The sequence below is a fragment of the Stenella coeruleoalba genome (assembly GCF_951394435.1).
Source record: "Stenella coeruleoalba genome assembly, chromosome: 12".
In the NCBI taxonomy this organism is placed as follows: domain Eukaryota; kingdom Metazoa; phylum Chordata; class Mammalia; order Artiodactyla; family Delphinidae; genus Stenella; species Stenella coeruleoalba.
Genome location: NC_137158.1, coordinates 24,258,250 through 24,279,362, shown reverse-complemented (window position 1 = coordinate 24,279,362; position 21,113 = coordinate 24,258,250). Strand labels below are relative to the sequence as shown.

The following is a 21,113-nucleotide window of genomic DNA, read 5'->3' as shown; positions in this document are numbered from 1 at the left end:
GTGAATAGGACAAAAAGTGTGGGTGTTTGTAATTTGAGTTTTCCCCCCGAAATTAGAAGCTTCAAAAACAGGTTGTACTTTTGACTTCTTTGTGAGATTTTTAAGAAATGCAGATTTAAAGACCCCATTTTGGATGTCAAGGTGACCACAGTTGGGAACCATTGAACCAGAGGTGCATGATCTCTAGACCGGCTAGAGTGCATAATGAGAGAGAATGAATTTTGTTGAAATTGGTGATCAATTTTGTTTAAGACCTCAGTCCTCAATGCCTTCATTTCGGGTAACCTGCAGATGGTAAAATCTCAGAGACTATAATAACGCACATTGGTTCAGACCGTGTAGAAGAAGCAGAGGTCTGGGGATTAGAAGGTCTGGCTTCTGTGTTACTTTTTGGTTCTTCTCACTTATCAGGTCTGTGATCACGTTTGGGCCCTAATTTTTAAAGTACTATACACACTACAAGTAGAATTTTAAAAAATCTTTTATTTTGTCATTAGAAACATACATTAGTATTTGTTTTAGAAAATTTGGGAAATACGTATGAAGTCAAAGATTAAAATCATCCATAATCTTATCTCTCAGAGATAACCATTGTCCGTATTTTAGTATACACACTTGTTCTTTTTTTATGGGTTTTAATAAAAATGTCAACTCTTATTGGTAGATAGTAAGGCAATGGAATTTTTGTTACCTTTCTGTTCGAACCTACAAAAGCTAAATAACATTTTTCCCCCTTCAGAAATGATGACCGGGAAATTTTATTGGAGTGTCAGAAAAAAGGGCCGTCGTTGAAAACATTTTCTCAGTTAGCTGCCAAGTTGAATAAAAATCCGTATCAGGTAACTACCCCAGTTTTACATCTCTATAGTCTCACAGATGTTACTACTCTAAATATTTAGGTTTGATTTTTAATGTGTTTAAAATATATAGCTATTTGTTAGCCAACTTCTTTAAAAGTATGGCTCTTTGGAGAATTCCCCAGTGTTCCAGTAGTTAGGACTCCATGCTTTCACTGCCGAGAGCACGGGTTCAGTCCCTGGTCAGGGAACTAAGATCCCTGAAGCTGCGTGGTGCAGCCAAAAAAAAAAAAAAAAAAAAAAAAGACTGTTAAAAACTTGGTGATCGTGGAAGAAGTCTGAAACAATCCGAATTCTTTATTCTGTTGTTTTGCCATTTACTTATTTGATCTTGAGCAATTTTGTAATGATATTTGCCTGTTTAAGAAAGTTTGATATTGAAAAGTTAAACTAGCAATTGCCTTTATTATGAAGATATTTTGTTTTTCTAACTATTACTTTACCTTTATAATTAAGGGTAACTTACTCTGTCTTTAGATGGTTTGTGAAAATATTCATCAAAGATAAAAAAATATATATTGAGATGTTTATAATTAACCCTCATTTAAAATTTTTCAGGTCTCAGAAAGATTCCAGCAGCTAATGAAGCTCTTTGAAAAGTCAAAATGCAGGTAGTTAATGGTTACACTACGGTAGGCTAGTAAAGTAAATGTTTGACACTGTACCTGTGCAGTTAATGGCCTGTTAGTCATTGAAGATGTGAGTGGTGGGTGAGAGACATCCAGCTGAGTTCCTGTTTCAGTCACAGGTTGGAGAATGGTTGCTCGTGCAGGCTTCTGAGGCACCTCATCCACAGGGACGTGGTCAGTGAGACCTGCTGCAGTGCAGATCAGCATCTCTCCTTAGCCTTCTGAGTGTTGATGAGTCTAAAGTGGCGGGAAATCCATTTGATGATTGATAATAAATTTTTATCGATGAAGAAAAACAAAACATTCTTGAGGGAATTCCCTGGTGGCCCAGCGGTTAGGACTCTGTGTTTCCACTGCCAGGGGCCTGGGTTCTGTCCCTGGTCGGGGAACTAAGATCTTGTGTGCCGCATGGCTCAGCCAAAAAAAGAAAAAAAAGGCAAGAAAACATTCTTGAGTAGCATTATATTTCATAGCCAGTGAAATCTGTGCAGTCGTAATTTAACATAGTTTACATTTTTAATTAGGAGTGCTAAAATACAAAACATACATTTATAAACGTGAAGTCCATTGTCATCTGAAGAGGTGACATGATTTACCATGTTACATTATTAATAATGTTCACAGACATGTTTCTTTAAGCCATTCTTACACGGGTTTATTAAGGCAATAATGTTTATCAGGTATTTCCTATAAGACCTGAGCCAATTGCTTAGATATTTTGGACTTTTATGTAAGGAAGATTGTAAAGATATTTAACATATCACTGTTTTTCAGTTGATTTGTAGTCATAATTATTTGAATCCAGAATGCCCAACTTTAAATAAAACTAACTCTGAAGAAGAACCATATTTGGACATTGATCTCATTGTGAAGGGTTCTGAATACTTTTGAGTTATAAAAATCTGTTTCTAAACCCAGTGTAAATTACTGTCTTTAGATAATCTGTTAATTTCAGTATCCTCTCAAAGTAACTAGTTTGTTAATGAAATCTTCAAAAGATATTTAGTAGTGTACTCTGACATTAAAATTCTGTTTATATAATTCAGAATGTAAGATTGCATAATGAGGAATTTGAAGAAAAAGCTTATTCTAAAGAACCTTTAAAAAATAGTTTGATGCAAAATGGCCTGTTTTTTTTTCAGATTCACTATGCTGTAAATTTTTCACTGCCTTTAGAAAATTAAACTGAGGTTTTTTTTGTTTTATTTGAACGTTATCTTAAAATATGACTTCCATTCTCTTGTTGAAGATAATGTTCCCTTCATGAACGAACTAACTTGTATCTGGAAATGACACTTATTAGTTTGAAATTTCCAAATTCCATTACAAATCTACAATCTTTTAATGGATTTGGTACTTGAGATTTTATTTGCTTGCATGATAGCACAAATAGTGAGTTATTTCATTCCTAGTTTGTTTTTTTTTAAATTTTATTTTATTTATTTATTTTTTATACAGCAGGTTCTTATTATCTGTTTTATACATATTAGTGTATATATGTCAATCCCAATCCCTAGTTTGTTTCTTAACTGATTTTTTTTTCCTTCAGGTACTATATAGTCTCATTACATTCTTATCAAAATCAGAGTGTAAGGATAAAGTTACCAAACTGAGTCTATAAAAAGCTAGTTCTTTAACCACCAATATTTATTATCTAAGAGAACTCATTTAAAAGAACAACACTTTATGAGATGGTCATATCAGAAAAATAGAATCATAACTTTAGCATTTTCTTACATTACAGATAAGTTGCTGAATTCCTTGGAGTCTTAATTGATATTGCAAACTACACAGAAGCTTGGAATTCTTCATGTTTTTAATGGGGAAGGAGAGGGCAGTTTTATGACATTTGATTACCAGATAATAATCTGCATTTGTCATAACTTGCTGACTCTTAATCTCAAGCCAGCATGTTCACCTTGTTCCTGACATCAGTCTGATTTGCTTATCTGTTATTGGTCATGATATTTATTTTTAAACAGGTTAGAACTTGTTATTAAGATAAAAGCAACAACAAAACAGTATTGAAACCTTAGTTTTGATATTTCAAAGAAATGACTTTCTTTCTAGATTTTTTAAAATAGTTTTGTAGAATTTTAAGCTTAACCATTATTTAGTTCGTTTCATCCATTTTTATTTGCTTTTCTAATTGCCTGTCCTCAATTTGGTAAATTGTAAAATAATTTAAATAGTGTATCTGTAAATATGTATAATTATAATGATGTAAAATACTTTGTGTTTGTGTGTGTATGTTTGGGTGTATACACACACATAAATGGCTGTACCTAGCCAAGGACTTTTCTATTTGTATAAAACTTTTTATATAAAGTTTGCTTTCTTTACCAGTAATGTGTAAATAAAACCATGTAAAGTTCTGTTATATTTTGATTAGAATGTTCTTTTAACGTGCTTAGATAACAATTGAAACCAAAAAAAAAGGTAAAACTCCCAGAGGACATGGGGGCTCTTTTGAAGTGGTTCTTGGTAAGGGTGTGGCTGACTGAATGCGTGGCTGGCTGAATGTGTTGGAGCAGATTAATTGGAGAAAACCAGTTGCCTTTGCCTGCTTTCTCGCAGCAGGTAATGGTACAGCGAACAGTGCTGCAGGTGTCCTCACAGACAAAATCAGGGCAGCACAAAAACTCCTTTGGGGTGAAGATCTGGGAAAAACAGGTAAGGATTAACTAGCTATGCATTATTTATTCATCCCTCCCCCCTTCAGACTGGTGGTACTGATGGGTTACAATCTAGGCTTTGGACTCTATGAAGTTACTTGAGGAAATTGCCATTTCTCCCACAGTGTCCAGTATCTGCAGGAGAAGCCCTGACCTGAAGGATTACTTGGTAGATAACGAACTGAAATAATGAACTGTGGTTTTGTAGTGCTGAGGCTGCCTAGAGGGCTGGCCCTCAGCCCTTCCCCAGTGCATTCTATCACTCAGAACCCTTACCACCAGGTGAATGAGTTCCCAAGCCAAAACAAAGTAGCAGCTAAGAGATACCACTGGTTTAAAAGAAAATAAACAGGATTACATAAGACCATAACAATCTAAGATAAAGCCAATAAACGTTAAAAGGAAAAAGAGAAGATTTTGGCAGTGTGGTACAAGAATCAGAACTAACCACGTAGAAATATTAAAAATATAATATTTAAAATAAATGTAATAAAATGGAATGAAAATGGAGTGGATACAGCTGATGCATGAATTAGTGAGTTGAAAAGTTGGATTGAGAAACTCTTCCAGAAGGCAGCAAAAAAAAGGATAAATAGAAAATAAATGCAGATGTAAGTGGGATGAGGGACAGAAGTAGGATGTGCCAACATTCAAGTAACAAATGAGGTCAGAAGAAGAAAAAATTTGAAGATTGAGAGGGCCATAGAGTGCCAAACAGGAAAGAAGAAAGTACCCACATCTAGACACATACTGAAATTAGGAGTATCAAGGATAACGAGAAAAATCTAAAGGTTTTTAAACAGTCAATCCTTGTATAAAGGAACAAGAATCATTGACCTTACTCTTCAGAAGAGCAATGCTGGCTGTGAGGAAACAGTATTTTTAAGGTACTGGACCTAAAATTTTATATCCATTTAAATTGTTATTCAAATGTGAGGGTTTAATAAAAAACATTAATATTCATCACTCAAAGATCCGCAGTGTAAACATTTTTGGAGAGAATACTCAAAAAACAAGTGCAGGGAATATTTCAAGAACTAGGGGTGAGTGATCAGATACCTTGGTAAAGTGTGTACAGGCTGACCTCAGCGATACTGCAGGTTTGGTTCCAGACCACTGCAATAAGGCAAATACTGCAATAAAGCAAGTCACGAAGTGTTTGGTTTCCACTTCTGCCCATAGGAGTTTATATCACTAGGTGTGAACAAGGTGGCATGGTGAATACGGGCACCATTGACGAGCCTTAAAGGCAGTGGCTAGTGAAGCTCTCACCCTGTGTGCATCTTTCTCTGTCCTGAGACATTTATTCTCTCTAGGCTTTCTGTTCCCTTCTGTTTCTCTGAGTGTGTTTTGGGTCTCCTAGTGACTCCATAGATTCAGCATAACTTTCGGTGAGAGTTAAAGTAGGAACTTAAAAAAAAAAAAAAAACTTGTCTATGGAGTGGTTCTCAGCCTTTAGTGTGCAGATATTTGCTCAGCCTTCGGGCCGGTTGGAAGGAGGCAGTGGGTGTCTTTCCCACAGCTGTGTAGTGCTAATATTACTTACCTCATCAATAACTTCCAATTATTACTGTGAGGTTATGGAGAGTTGCCCACTGTGTGCCTCTGTCTTAAAGATATTCACCTACTTGCTAAAAGTCTTCAAGAGTGAAGTGATAAGATTGATTCACCTGCTGAAGACTTTAAAAAATCAGATATATGGTTCCATTTATTGTTTATATTCTAGTTTACACATTTATTTTCTTGAATAGGTAATACATTCACTGTTCAGTGAACCATATAAAAGTATCCATCTCACCTCTTCTCCAGTCACTGGGTTACCTTTCCTTGAGGCAACTAATATTAGGGGTTATTCCATGTACGCTTCTGAGTTGTTCTTTTCATAAATGTATGATTTTTTTTTTGGCGGTACGCGGGCCACTCACTGTTGTGGCCTCTCCCGCCGCGGAGCACAGGCTCCGGACGCGCAGGCCCAGCGGCCACGGCTCACGGGCCCAGCCGCTCCGCGGCACGTGGGATCCTCCCAGACCGGGGCACGAACCCGTGTCCCCTGCAACGGCAGGCAGACTCCCAACCACTGCGCCACCAGGGAAGCCCTAAATGTATGATTTTAATGTTTTGGCTCTGGTAAAATGCATTAAAGGTATTAATTACTTTGCAGCTGACTTTTAGGATTAAATGTCAAGGGCTTTCTTGGACAATGTACCCTATACTACACAGATACACATATTAATACATCGTGTGTTTTCACCTCTAGTTAATTCTGACAGTCAGTTTGTATTTGAGGCTAGTGTGCTGGGGTAGTGGAAATTTAACCTCTTTACCTGTCTACCTTTCATTATCATCCATTTTTTAAAATTAAATATATGAAAATAGAATAGGCAGATGATACTTATGAAGTGTCAATAACTTTATGCACTTTCTGTATTTTATATGGAAAAGAGCAGGTTTAGAAATGTGCCTTGGAGCTGTGTTCTAGGGACACCATTGCTGTCAACTCCTCTAAGGTGGCAGTTAGATTGCGTACTTGACATGTGACTAATGTAAGATGCTACAAGGCTGGGAGTTAGGAGATCTGGTCTCTGCGTTGGGCAAATCATTTGACCTCTCGGAATTAAAACACTTTACGAAAATTTGATATAGGTTTCTAAGGTTCTCACATTCTCTACTGGAAAAGAAAATTTTCCTGAGCTGCCTGTTTCAGCCTAATAGAATATTGCTAGAACACATAACCTACAGACCAGGCACAGCCCCCTCTTGGTGGTCTAAAAATGCTTAATTTCTTTTTGAGCTATTTCTCCTTTCAGCCTGGCATGATTTGCAAGAGCACTTTGGGTTTGACTGTCACTTATTATTTGTTCCCATTTGGTGAGGCCAGACTCAACCCAGGCAGCTGTTGATGAAATTGGACATGACCCATTGATCTGTGACATCAATTCCCAGAGCAATCAATTGACTGAAAGAAATGCACCCAAAGTCAAATCACCATTATCATCCACAAACAAAAAAGGAAAATTCTCATTTGTTTCACCTTTCATTTCCAAATATGATATACTAGGAGGGTCTCCAGCTTCGTGCCAATTAGAAAAAAATATGACAAGAGAATTAAAAAGCACCAAAGGACACCTTGACCTCAGGGGAGGACTAGGTTAGACTCCATTGATCAAAGTTACTGCGCTTATTCCGCATTGGTCCCCACAGCCAGTGGGTGAGAGCTTTTACATCTGCAACCAGCAGTATTTCCACTAATTAGCCACACATGGTCCAACTTGAAGGTTCTTTGAGCCCAGTCATTAATTTTTTATCCACTCCTAAGGTAAGTTGTAAATACATGGTATCTCTTGTTTATAAGAAATATAGGAAATCCCTGTGGGGATACAAAGATAATATTTGAAATAAAATTCAGGAAAGGAGCACTGACTTTTTACACAGGAGAGGCTAAATTAGTATTTGATAATAAAAGAAAATTCAAGAATATTTCTTGGACCTGTAGTTATTTAATAGTAAAAAACAGGTTTTTTTTAGGAAACATAGGAATGCTTGTCTAAAGGATCTTGCTCTTGCATGCTCATATGCATGATTGTATTTCTGTTTCATGTATTTCTGTTTTTCGGTGTTCCTTTTCTTGCTATTTAAAAATTATAATTTACTAGTTTTAAAGCGAGAGTGGCAAAAAGAAGCATTAAATAGTTTAGGATTTCTAAACAGAGAATAAGTTGATAAAATGAGCTAGCTTTTTCACCTTGGGGTTTTTACAGAAAATAGAACCTCTAGCTTTTTTTTAAGTGCTAATAAAGGAGTTCTTTCTTTAAATAAAGAATAATGGCCAGACAATTTTAAAGGAATAATTATGGGAAAGGACCTAAACTCTTTAAGAGAGGATAGAGCTTAGTAAATTATTGCTTCTGTTAATGAGGCAGAAGTCCACAATTTTTAAATCTGATTTTTTATTTGCATGTGCTAGAGATGACTACATTTTTAATTTTTGAATTACAAACAATTCACAAGTATATAGAGTAAAAATAGCCTCCTTAATACCTCTTCCAAACTCTGACAAGTACCTACTACTTTAAAATTTTAATTTAAAATATTGTTTATACATATGCATGTACATACCGCTATACATTTACATAAATGTATATATTAGATAAAAATCAGTCATGCTTTCTTAGAAGAGTCTTTTTCCTTTTCCTTTTTCTTTTTTGCCTCTCCCTTTAAGCTCCACCCTCCACCCTCATGTTCTCCTACAGACCTCCAGTAACCTATATGAACTTCCTCATGTGTGCCCTTCTGTATTTTTTCTCCATACTTCTATAGCCACATACACATGCATTTCCTATACATATGCATACACATATATGTATATTTATAGGATTTCATTTTACTCAGTGATCTATGGATGAATTAATTTGGGGAGAATTGTTGTCTTTATAAATTTTGAGTTTTCTAATCACTGAGCATGGTATATCCCACCATTAAATTTATTTATTTAAATAGTGCTACGTGTATGTGTATTTAGCATTGTCAGCAATTCTCTTCTTGAAACTGTCCTGCTTTGGTTTCAGTGACATTGCCCTTAATGGTTTTCCCCCTCTTTCTCTTTGGCCATTTCTCATTTTCACCTGTAGACTTTTTTTTTTTTTTTTTTTGCAGTACGCGGGCCTCTGACTGTTGTGGCCTCTCCCGTTGCGGAGCACAGGCTCCGGACGTGCAGGCCCAGCGGCCATGGCTGACGGGCGCAGCCGCTCCGTGGCATGTGGGATCTTCCTGGACCGGGGCACGAACCCGTGTCCCCTGCATCGGCAAGCGGCGGACTCTCAACCGCTGCGCCACCAGGGAAGCCCCAATCTGTAGACTTTTTTTCCCCTGTGCTATTTTTCAAGGTTTTGTCATTGGCTTACTTTTTCTTCTTGTCCCTAAGTGGTTTCTACCTATTCAATGATTATTCACAAATGCTTATTTATCTCTAATTTGTAACTTTTGTTGTTGTTGTCTTCTGGACATCTCGACTTTTGCCATTCAGTTTTGTTGAGTAAAATCTGTAAGTTTTTTCCAATTATAATTTCTGGCATTAATGGGCTTCAAAAGCCACCTTCTACTTCAAGATATAAAATATGTTTTTACATTTTACTTTAATACTTTTATAGTTTAGTTTTTACATTTAATACTTGTATCCCATCTGGAATTTATTTTTGTGTTTGGAGATAAGTAGGGAAAATATAACAGTTCCATGTTTTTTTCTCTTATATTTTTGAGTTGATATTCATCTGTTTTTTTTCACTGTCCATTTTATACGTCACTGGGCATCCTTGGTGACTAAGTACTGTGAGGGCTGGACCAGGTATACATTGTTGAATTCCCTGGCATCTAGCACAATGCCTATGTGATAGTAACATTTTAGTAAACATTGTTGAATGAATGAATTGTGGACGGAGAGAATTGTTTCATTATCTGTTTTAACTTAATAGCACTTATCCTGTTTTTTTTCTATGTCTTTCATACATGGAAGTCTTCCACATCTTAGAAGCCTTTAAGCTCTCAAATATTTTAACCTCATTGAACCTTGAAAAACATTTGGTTTTTTCAGGGTAAACCGAGTAACCTATTCATATCAGCTATGCCTTGATTCTTTCCCAGCACCCAAGCTTGCTAGAGAAGCAGTTTATATTTACTTTTCTTCTTTTTTTGTTGTTAGTTTGTTTTTGTTTGAATTTTATTTATTTTTTATACAGCAGGTCCTTATTAGTTACCTATTTTATACATATTAGTGTATACATGTCAATCCCAATCTCCCAGTTCATCCCACCACCACCACCACCCATTTTTCTTCTAAGGAAGCAGAGCTTCTGTGAAAACCTGCTGTTGCAGATGTGGCTTTGTAGATGTAATCATATGTCATTGCTGGTACTGTTTCTGAGCCTGCTTAATCTTTACTGCTACCCTGTGCCAGTTCCTGAGGGTTTATTTGGCTGAGTTCTGTTTTCTTTACTCGTACTTTCAGTCTTGCGGTGGGAACCATCGATGATACATAATGAGGATCTATTTTGTTTTTCTGTTGATGATTTTTCCAGTGATAGAGTCAAGGAACTGAGTTTTAAAAAGAGAAGACAATTCAATCCACTATTATTTATTGATACCTTAGTGTGCCAGACCAAAATGAAATAGAAAGTGTCCCTATCTGCAAAAAGAGTACCTTTTCAGGAAAGGTAACATAAGACAACTGTCACAAAACTCATTTTAGGCACAGTACCAAGTGAGTGGGATAAACACTAGTGTTGTGTGAATTTAGGAATGGGAAAAATCACTCTGACTTGGGATGGCTGGGGAAAACTTCCTGGAGGAGTTGAGGCTTATTTAAGATCATGTAGGATGTATGGTAAATATGGCTTCTCATATGTTAGAAAAATGAGCAAAATTGTGGAATGGAATGCATTGTACAAATATGATGGCCAATGAGTATACCAGAATGACAGTCAACTTTGTGTAGGAGAGAAGATGACAGGAAGGGAATCGGGTCAGATTGGGGAGGGTCGTTAGTGTTTTTCCCAAAACATATTCCTTAGAAATACCCTGTTTCAGCAAGCACAGGCCATAAATATTAGAGCTGGAAAATCCTTTGTAGTTTTGTTGACACGAAGAGAGGACCTGCTGTACTGATGAGCTCGTCTTTATATATTACATCCATGGATGCTATTAACCTCAGTGTTTTCTGTATATTTCAGACATTAGTCCCTTACCATGGGGGATTGGAATTTATTGGGTGGCATCCTAGAGGAAGCTCACTCCCACTCAACCATGGTGGGGAAAATCTGGCTGACCATCCTTTTCGTTTTCCGGATGCTGATACTAGGTGTAGCTGCTGAAGATGTCTGGGATGATGAACAGTCAGCATTTGCCTGCAACACCCAGCAGCCAGGTTGCAACACTGTCTGTTACGATGATGCTTTCCCTATCTCTTTGGTCAGGTTCTGGGTTTTACAGATCATCTTTGTGTCTTCTCCCTCTCTGGTATATATGGGCCATGCACTTTATAGCCTCAGGGCCTTTGAAAAAGAGACGAGGAGGAAAAAGTCACAGCTTACAGCCCAGATGGAGAATCCAGAGCTTGAATTGGAGGAGCAGCAAAACATAAATAGAGAACTGAGGAAGTTGGAGGAGCAGAAGAAGATCCAAAAAGTCCCTCTGAAAGGATGTCTTCTGCGTACTTATGTCTTACACATCCTGACCAGATCTGTGCTGGAAGTAGGGTTCATGATAGGCCAATATATGCTCTATGGGTTTCAAATGCACCCCCTTTACAAATGTACTCAACCTCCTTGCCCCAATGCAGTGGATTGCTTTGTGTCCAGGCCCACAGAGAAGACCATTTTCATGCTCTTTATGCACAGCATTGCAGCCATCTCTTTGTTCCTCAACGTACTGGAAATATTTCATCTGGGGGTCAGGAAAATCATGAGGGCACTTTATGACAAATCCGGCGGTGAGGGCATTGAGGACGAAAGGGGACCTCCATTTCATTTGAAAAAATATTCAGCGGCCCAGCAGTGTATGAATTGCTCTCCCTTCCCTGAAGGAGTCTCTCTACTTCAAGCCAGCAATCAACAGCAAGTCTTCCGAGTCAATGTGCCGAATTCTAAAACCACGTGGCAAATCCCACAGCCCAGGCAACTTGAGGTAGACCCTTGCTGTAGTAAGAAAGACTGGGCTAAGGCGGATCAGCACAGGGGACAGCTCCATGTCCACAGCCCGTGTCCCTGGGATGATGGTGCTAGAATTCAGCACTCGGCACAGCAACCAGACCGTTCTCCCTTTGGCTTGCAGACTACAACGCCCCAGTCCTGGCTAGATACCACGATGGCTCCTAGACATTGTCCATCACGTACAACAGGACCCTGGGAGCAGTCCCAGGACCTGCAACCCTCAGGGGAGGCTCTCACAGGTTTACACAGCCACTGCAGACACAGCGATGGCAGCATGAGAGAGAGCAGAGCCCAGACAGACAGATCTTGCATGGGCAGTCGCGAGGCCAGATTGCTGTCTGAAAAGGGACAGCTGTACAGTGACTCAGTAAGCTCCAGTTCTCAAAATAGCTCTTACCTGGACTTTCCGCACCGGGAAAACAGCCCCTCACTTCTGCCTTCAGCCACTGGGCACAGAACATCAATGGTAAGTAAAGACAGACAGCCTGACTGATCATGGGACTTTCACAAGAGGTGTTCCACTTTGGTTACTTCTTAGCCTTCTGTTTCCTCCTTCTTTGTGTATATATGTGTGTGTTGAGAGAGAGGGAAAGGAGGAGAGAGAGGATAATTTATGGAGAGTTAAATTAATCCATTTAACACATTCAGTTGAATTTAATTCGTAAAATAAACTTATTGAAAACTTTTTATCAATTAGTCTTATAAGTGCTGGGTATATAAATGAATAAAATATCATGTGTACCATCAAAGGGCTCAGAGTCTGGATGGGAAATTAGGTAAACATATAAATGATCAAGTGTAAGGTGCCATGTTAGAGGGAGTGGTGTGCAAAGGAGGGAGAAGTCAATTCTTTCTGGATGGGTCAGGAAAAGCTTTATAGTTGAAGCTACTTTTGAACTGAGTCTTGAAAGATGTGCTGAGTTTCTCCAGACCTGGGAGGACTGGGGTACATGGAAGGAGGCTGTCCCAGTACAAGGAGAACACAGACAAAGGCTGAGAGGTGTGACATAGCAGGGCTGTCTGGGGAGCCACGTGTGTCTGGAGCACAGACTAGTAGGAGGGCTTCAGAGAGAGGGAAAGTTGGAGAAGGGGGCATGGAGGCCTTGCAGGGAGGCAGTGGAGAACCCATAGAGGATGTACAGCAGAGGAGTGACTGGATCAGAGGTGCGCTTTGGACAGCTCTTTGTATCAGAGTGTGGAAAACGGATGGAGGAGGGATCATTTGTAACCTTGAGTTGCCCTTGTCTCACTAAGGAAGGAGGGTGTGCTCCATTGTTTTAATAGCTCTGGCATTTAAAAGTCATACACAAATATTTGTTGATACATTTCACAAAGAGGAAGATCAATATTGTATTGATAATTCTGTTCTCTGAAGAGCCACTGTGGAATAAACATTCCCTGGCCATTGTAAGGCATAATGGATATTTACTGTGGATTCTTCTCAATTCTGAAAAAAAACAAAAAAAAAGGGAGAGAATGACACATGTTTTACGTACTGCTCCTAACAACTTTTTTCCATGAAAAGGAAAAATCCCCCAAGTTAATAGGGGAACTTCCCAATTGAGTTCACTTGGTTGAACTCACACTCTTGCTTTTTCCTTTGCTTCATTCTTTGTGTTAATAATGATTGAATCCTTCTACCCTAGTTTCGTATCTCCCATGAGATATTTTGTGACTGCGCTAACGCCATACCTTGAGGAGGAATCATCCTACCTAGATTTTTCCTAAAATGCTTTTTTTCAAACTTATTTCTTGTCAGTGACCAGCTGTCTTCTCAGGAGATTACGCGTAAGATTATTCGATGGCTGTTTGGAACCCTATGCCAAACTGTAGCAGGGTTCTCAACTCTGGCTTGAGTTAGAGTCACCTGGAGCTTTAAAAACATCTCCATGCCCAGGACCCATCCACTTCCAATCAAACCAGAATCTCTGGAGATGGGATGGAGGATTGGTATTATTAAAATTCCCATGGCGATTGTCATGTACAGCCAGGGTTGAGATCCACTATTTTATTTTATTTTTTATTTTTTTTTACTTTTTGGACATGCCCTGCATCTTGAAGAATCATAGTTCCCTGACCAGAGATTGAACCTGGGCCACAGCAGTGAAAGTGCCACGTCCTAACCACTGGACCACCAGGGAACTCCCGAGATCCACCATTTTAGAGTAACCTTGCCAGTGGCCACTGCTTCTTATCTGCATTTGTGAAGTCAGCATGACAACTTTCATCATTTTCTCTCTCCTGTACCTCACTCCATGTGAGAGGAGCCTTTGTATTAACAGAAAGTTGAGGAAGAAAAAGCAGTGTTTAGTTGAAGCAGATTTTCTTAATCTCAGATTATCTTTTGGGAGAGACCAGCCTCGCTGAGGAGCTTGGAGAAAAGATGATGAAGGTGACAGGCCCTCTTTCTTTTTCATCTTCCTCTTCCCTGCTTATGTTTCTAAGAATTATAAATAATGCCTTTGGCCACAGAGATTTCCTACTTATGGTCACTTTCCCCCAAGCCTCTTGACAGGGGAAAGGCTTGAAAGGGGGTTGACAGGCCACTTCACTCCCCAAATGGTGGAAGTCTTGGGAATTGAGGCCACAGCCGTCAGCTCCAGAGCACTGTAGCTGACACATCATACTTACTGCAAACAGAGGGATCTTTCATTGGAAATTAGCGCAGCAAGCAAAGGATTGTTCACATCCACTTTCAATACATGGACTGTAAACAGCTTCTTACACTGTATCAGGTCCCAGAGGGCCGAAGTTTTAGGGCTCAATCAGATGTATTCTGATTGCAGCAGTTGGTGTTTCAGAGGGAAATGACTTCTGGTAGGTACCACAGTTGCTTTGCCACTTGCTCCCCTTAGAGAGAACTGTCCTGCAAAAGAAATCCACGCTATTATAGGTCAGAAAAAACACCTGGAAGAGCTGCGATTTCCACTCCAAGACATTTCCCTTGCCATCACCCAAACCCCGCAATTTTTTCAAGTCTAAGCTTGTTGATTACTAAATAAGTTTCTGTAAAGGTTGGTTCTTTGTGGACAGACTTAATTGGGCATGGAGAGCAGACTTTTAGTCTGGCCGAGTGAGCATGGGGAAGAATGCTGGTTGAGTTTTAGGAACCCATGCTACCCTCTGTGATGAAGACTTTCCTCATCGTTGAATGCCTTCACCTGTCAGAGATGCTGTGGAGTAGTAATCCTCATGCCCCATTCTACTTTAAATCACCAGGGAAGCTTTGAAAAATGCCCTAATAAGAACCTCTGCAGATAGAGCCTGAGCACCAATACTATTTTTTAAATTTATTTATTATTTTTGGCTGCGTTGGGTCTTCGTTGCTGCACGCAGGCTTTCTCTCTAGTTGCGGCAAGTGGGGGCTACTCTTCGTTGTGGTGCGAGGGCTTCTCATTGCGATGGTTTCTCTTGTTGTGGAGCACGGGCTCTAGAGCACGAGGGCTTCAGTAGATGCGGTGCATGGGCTCAGTAGTTGTGGCTCACGGGCTCTAGAGAGCAGGCTCAGTAGTTGTGGCACACGGGCTTAGTTGCTCTGCAGCCTGTGGGATCTTCCTGGACCAGGGCTTGAACCCGTGTCCCCTGCACTGGCAGGCAGATTCTTAACCACTGCACCACCAGGGAAGCCCCCAATACTATTTTTTAAAACTCCCAGGTGATTCCAATGTGCAACCAGAGCTCAGAACCACCACTGTAGAGGAGGAAGGTTTTGGCATTAGGAAGAAGGTTGCCCTGTGACCTCTTCCAATCTTTTGTGACATTGAAGTGCTAACAAAGAGCGTTCTCCTGTAGTTCCACAGAGCTGAGGACCTTTGCACTTACTGGTCCCTCTGCCTGTGATGCCCCACCCACCCCAGGACCTTGGCACGGCTGATGGTGCCAGCTGTGCCAAGGTCCTGGGGAGCACTCTTGGGCCATGATCATGGAGGGGAGAGCTAGGAACAAGGTTGGAATGGGCAAGGGCTGATCTGTTGGGTGTTATAGGCCATGGAAAGGAATTTGAGGTGGATGGTGCAGGAGTGATGGTGGTCTGCTATGTATATTTTTAAAATCACTGTTTCTGATGAATCTCTTGTAGAGATGCTATGGTCTGAATGTTTGTCCCCCCACCCCCAGATTCATATGTGAAACCTTAATCCCCAGTGTGATGGTATTTGGAAGTGGGGCCTTTTGGAGGTGATTAGGTCATGAGGGTGGAGCCCTTATGAATGGGATTAGTGCCCTTATAAAAGGGGCATCAGAGAGCTCCTTTTCCCATCCACCATGTGAGGACACAGTGAAAAGATGACTGTCTGTGAACCATGAACTGAGCTCTCACCAGACACTGAATTTGCCAGTGCATTTGTCTTGGAATTCCCAGCCTCCAGAAATATAAGCAATAAATTTCTGTTCTTTATAATCCACCCAATCTATGGTATTTTTTTATAACAGCCCAAATAGACCAAGACAATGGGTAAGAGTGCAGTCAGGGAGACCAGCTAGGAGGCTTGCACAGTGTCCAGGTGAGAGGGGAGTGTGGCTCAGACCAGGGGTACCACTATTAATCGTTTGAAAGAAGAGTCTTTTTCTTATTTCTTGTTTTTCCAATTAAAGTCGTACGTGCTCATGGAAAGACATTCAAGCAGTGTAAAAGAACATAAGAGTAAAATGTGAACCTGACCATGTGAGGGTTCATCTGTCACTCTCACCTGTACTCAATTCCCACTTCCCTCACCAAAGACAATCACTGTGAACAGAATGGGGTGTGTTCCCCTACCTTCCTCACTGCATTCACAGTCTGTCTTTGAGGACAAATGTATGTCCGCACCTATTTTTTATTTTTTTCAAAAATATAAATGTGATCCTGCTGTAGAGATGTCTCTGCAATTTGCTTTTGCTTAATTAATGATATGTCTCAGGGACTCTCCATGTCAGCACCCACGGAGATGCCTCGGTTTTACATGCCTCACGCTTTTCCATGAAATTGATGAACCATAAGATACTTGACAGCCATGTAGCCGTTCTAAGTTTTTCCTGCCGCAGGCAATGTTGCAGTGAATGTTTCATACGTATATCTTTGATCAGTACCTAGAAGTGGAATTATTGGTTTTAATGGGCATGCACGTTTTACATTTTGATAGATGCTGCCAATTTTTGCTCAGGAAGGGCTGTACCAATTGACCCTCTTTACCAGTGCATTAGCACTCTTTCCCCACACTCTTGCCAATATCAGACGTTATCTCCCCCCACCTCCAATTTGACAAACTAGAAATGTTTCATAACATTTCCCAACATTTCCAAAATGTTTGTCTTAATTTACATTTCCACGATTACTAGTAAGGTTGTTCATATGTTTATTAGCCATCTGTATTTCTACCATGAATTATCCTTGTCTGTTTTTCTGTTATTTGTTTTTCTTCTGATTTCTAGGAGCTCTTTTATGATATTGTATTAACTCCTTGTCTATATATGTATTGAAAGATATTCTCTCAGTCCGCTTCCTTCTTATCCCTGTGTATGGTGTCTTTAAAATTTTAATATTATATTAAATCTAAAATCTCTGTGACTTCTAGGTTCTTTGCCTCATTTGGGAAGGTTTTTTTGACTCAACATTATTAACAGGGGTTATTAGATGGGTGTTTGAAGAGTTGATTGTTACAATTTATTGAACTTTTTGGCAGAGGAGCTTTACATAATATATCAATTACCACAGAGTCTAAAGAAGAGGAGGAAAGACTCCCACTTTACTGAGTCCCTGATTGTGGTCTAGACACTGCCATGGGCTTCTTCACTGTGACTCTGTGATTATTCCCATTTAAGGATAAGGAAATAGATGACTTGTCCAAAGTCATGCAATTAGGATGTGGTAAAGCACAGTCTTTGGGACATAGCAGGGACATGAATTAATATTTACTGAGTGAGTGGATGGGCTGGAATTGTATCTCAAGCTTGTCTGACTCGACCCAAGTCCTTCTCCCATATCCCATTGCTGTTTCCTGCTCTCCCTACACAAGGCAACCTAAGTGTAGCATATTTTTAAGATAGATTATTACAAAATGGAACATCCACATTTGGTTCAGTTTTCCCATTCTACATTACTGCAAAGTCAAAAATTCTGGTTAATTGTGGAGGGGACAAAGATGGAGCTTTGGAAAAGGTTGGCCTTTTAGTATTAGACCTGGATCTTGGACAAAACAACCACAACTGGATAATGAGGAGGAGATGGCAGGTGGGATTCAGATCTTCTGCCACAGCGCTGTTGGGGAACAGAACCTCTTACATGCACGTTCATCTCTGGGGCAAGGTCGGGGGATTGTCTTCTGTAGGAGGTTTTTGTTTGGATTTGGGATATTTGTGACACACAAAGAGTCTCAGGTGGGTAGGCAGGACTGGCTTTTACAAGCCCTTTGAGTCTATTTTGTTTTGTTTCAGAACATGCTTCTAGAACTTTCATCTATTATGAAAAAATAATGCATCCTGGGACCAGAAAAAACAGACTCAGGAGCACCTGGCATCTGCGAGATAAAAGTTGTATGTTTGTCAGCTCAAACTGCAGGAGGAACTCTGAGAACCATCCCCTCCAGAACCATGAATCAGGCAATGTCTGTGTATCGGGGGCTCCCAGCTGGGCTCCCTGACTGCTGGGCTCAGCCTCTCACTGCTCCGCTTGGCCATGCTGCCTGAGGCCGATCCAATGCTCTCCACACACCAGGGAGGGCACTCTACCCCATCAGAGAAAATCTAGGGGCAAGAGCCGCCATCCGAGGGGAGGAGAAGTGGAATGTGCTACCATCCCTACCAGTAGCTGACTCTGCAGCAGCAGCAGTTTGGACCCTTGAACGTGGTTCCAGAGCAGGCTGGGAGCTCTGCCTGCAGCCTGGGCTCAACACGCTTCCTGTCTGTACACCAGAGGCTGGAGGGAAGCTTTCTGTTTTCTTCCTCTCATCAGCTCATTTCTTGGGGATGAAGCAGCTGGATGTTCGTCCCTAGATGCCATTACATAAAATATTGGTTACAGCACTGGCAAACACTCGCATCACATGACTTTATCCTTCTGCTGGGATCGTGGTCAGTAGTGATGCCATCACTGTGGGCCAGCAGGTGCTGGGGAATCTCATTCCCAACTTCCAGGGCAGTGACTGAAGCCAGCACCACTTCCTCACCCTCCCCACCCTCCCAGTGGTCCCGAGCCATCCAGGAGAGGTGCATCAAAACACTGAACACTTCTTATAGAGCACAGAGGCATGGATGGCTGTGTGATGTCCACTAACTATCCAGTCGGTGAGGCTGGTTGGCTGGTCATTACTGTCTGAGTTCTGAGAATCAGGAAGGTGGACTCAATTCCCATGGAAGGAGCCACTTAGCCCTGTCCTCTGTCCCGTGGCCAGACTCTCCTATCCCTGGCCACACACCTTGTAACAAAGGCTTCAAGTTATTGGGAGAACCAGTTTGTTCCAAAGACACAAAGGTCTGCATTATCTATATCCTGCTGAGATAAAATCCATACTCCTTAGCCTGGCACATAAAGCCTTCGTGGGCTGACTCCTGCCTCATGTTCATTCCCTACCTCCTGTGCCCTAGCCCGGCTGCACTATGAGTAAAGCAGATTGCCTTCCCATTGTGGGTGACCAGCAGCCAATCTGTTGAGGGCCTGCATAGAATAAAAAGGTGGAAGAAGAGTGAATTTGCTTTCTCCATTTGAGAAGTGGAGTCTAATTTCCAGCCCCTTCAATCTGGGCTGCCTTTAGTGACTTGCTTGACCATAGGATTCAAGGACAGTGATGTTCTAGGACTTCTAGGATCTTGCAGTTTCTATCCAGGCTCCTTCTTGGAGATCTCTCTCTCTCTCTTCTCAACCCCAAGTTGCCATGTAAGCATCCCAGCTTACAGTTCCAGTTGAGCCCAGCCTTCCAGCCATCCCTGCCAAGACACAAGACATGTGAGTGAACCCATCTTGAACCCTCCAGACCAGGCCATCTACTAACTCAATACTACTGAATGCCCTCAATCAACATCTCATGGAAGAGAAGAATTGCCGTCTGAGCCCTGCCCAAATTCCTGAACTCCCCAACTGTGAAATATTATTAATGGTTGATGTTTTTAAGTCACTGTGTTTTAAGGTAATAATTTGTTACAAAGTTTTAGATTACTGGAACAGTAATGGTAATGACAGAACAAAATAATGCAGAGTTTTATTAAAATTGTTACATGAAATATGAGAATGGAAGGCCAAAGGAGGACTTTTTTTTTTTTAGAAATTCATCTCAAGTAGTCATCACTTCACTACTCTTTTCATTCTTTTTTTTTTAAAATTAGTTTATTTATTTTTGGCAGCTTTGGGTCTTTGTTGCTGTGCACGGGCTTTCTCTAGTTGCAGCGAAGGGGCTACTCTTCGTTGAGGTATGCAGCTTCTCATTGCAGTGGCTTCTCTTGTTGCAGAGCACGGGCTCTAGGCGCATGGGCTTCAGCAGTTGTGGCTCGTGGGCTTCAGCAGTTGTGGCTCCCGGGCTCTAGAGCGCAGGCTCAGTTGCTCACGAGCTTAGTTGCTCCACGGCATGTGGGATCTTCCCGGACCAGGGCTTGAACCTGTGTCCCCTGCATTGGCAGGCGGATTCTTAAGCACTGAGCCACCGGGGAAGGCCTGGAGGACTTTAATGTTTGAGGAACTTAAATTAATAATCACTCCCATTTATAGAGTATAGTAATTAAATTCCCTTCAATATTTTAAACTCCATTTATAAATGTAATGCATTTAATCTGTTTTTTAAACACTTCATACTTGTAGGACAAACACAAAATCCCTGACAAGTAAAACATTCCTGAGTGTTACCGAGTCTAAGCTCATACTGCTCACCACACGACAGGCCAATAATTGAGAGATGAGTTGTTGGGACAAGGAATAACAACTTTATTCGGAAAGCCAACAGACCGAGAAGAAGGTGGGCTCGTGCCCCAAAGAACCATCTTGCCTGAGTTAGAATTCAGGCTCCTTTTATACTAGAAGGGGAGGCAGCAAAGTCAAACATCTAGTTCCCATCAGCCTCGGGAGGGAATGTGTTAATTTCTTCCTCTCTGCAGTCATTCACAGGTGGGCCTGGTCAGGATGTTTCCTGTGATGGAAACAAAGGTATTCTAGCTTAACGCTCATTACCTGGGAAGCAGGGTTCCCAGAGATGGGCCATTATGTATAATTTAAGCTTATAGGCAACAGCCCTTTAGTGATTAACTTGTAATAGAATACAAAAGGTTCTTCCCTATTACATTAGTACCTAA

General features: G+C 40.6%; 2 protein-coding genes across 4 annotated transcripts in view; both read left to right on the top strand.

Moving 5' to 3' along the window:
- Window positions 1-4,202, top strand: part of CASP8AP2 (caspase 8 associated protein 2) — a gene marked incomplete at its 3' end in the record, with an annotated part of 40,768 nt that extends 36,566 nt beyond the window's left edge. For 2 of the 3 annotated variants that reach the window (XM_079938668.1, XM_079938670.1), the window contains 3 exons: window positions 740-839; window positions 1,416-1,468; window positions 3,231-4,202. In XM_079938668.1, the coding sequence (XP_079794794.1) occupies window positions 740-839; window positions 1,416-1,468; window positions 3,231-3,234 (157 nt within the window). Of the gene's footprint in view, window positions 1-739; window positions 840-1,415; window positions 1,473-3,230 lie in introns of those variants that run through there. The other variant, XM_079938669.1, reaches the window with a different exon arrangement.
- Window positions 4,203-10,899: 6,697 nt separating this feature from the next.
- On the top strand, window positions 10,900-19,419 carry GJA10 (gap junction protein alpha 10; the record flags this gene model as incomplete). Its single annotated transcript, XM_079939589.1, has 2 exons — window positions 10,900-12,327; window positions 18,273-19,419. The coding sequence occupies 2 exons, from the start codon at window positions 10,900-10,902 to the stop codon at window positions 18,309-18,311; spliced, it is 1,467 nt and encodes a 488-aa protein (XP_079795715.1). The 3' UTR covers window positions 18,312-19,419.
- Between the last annotated feature and the right edge of the window lie 1,694 nt (window positions 19,420-21,113).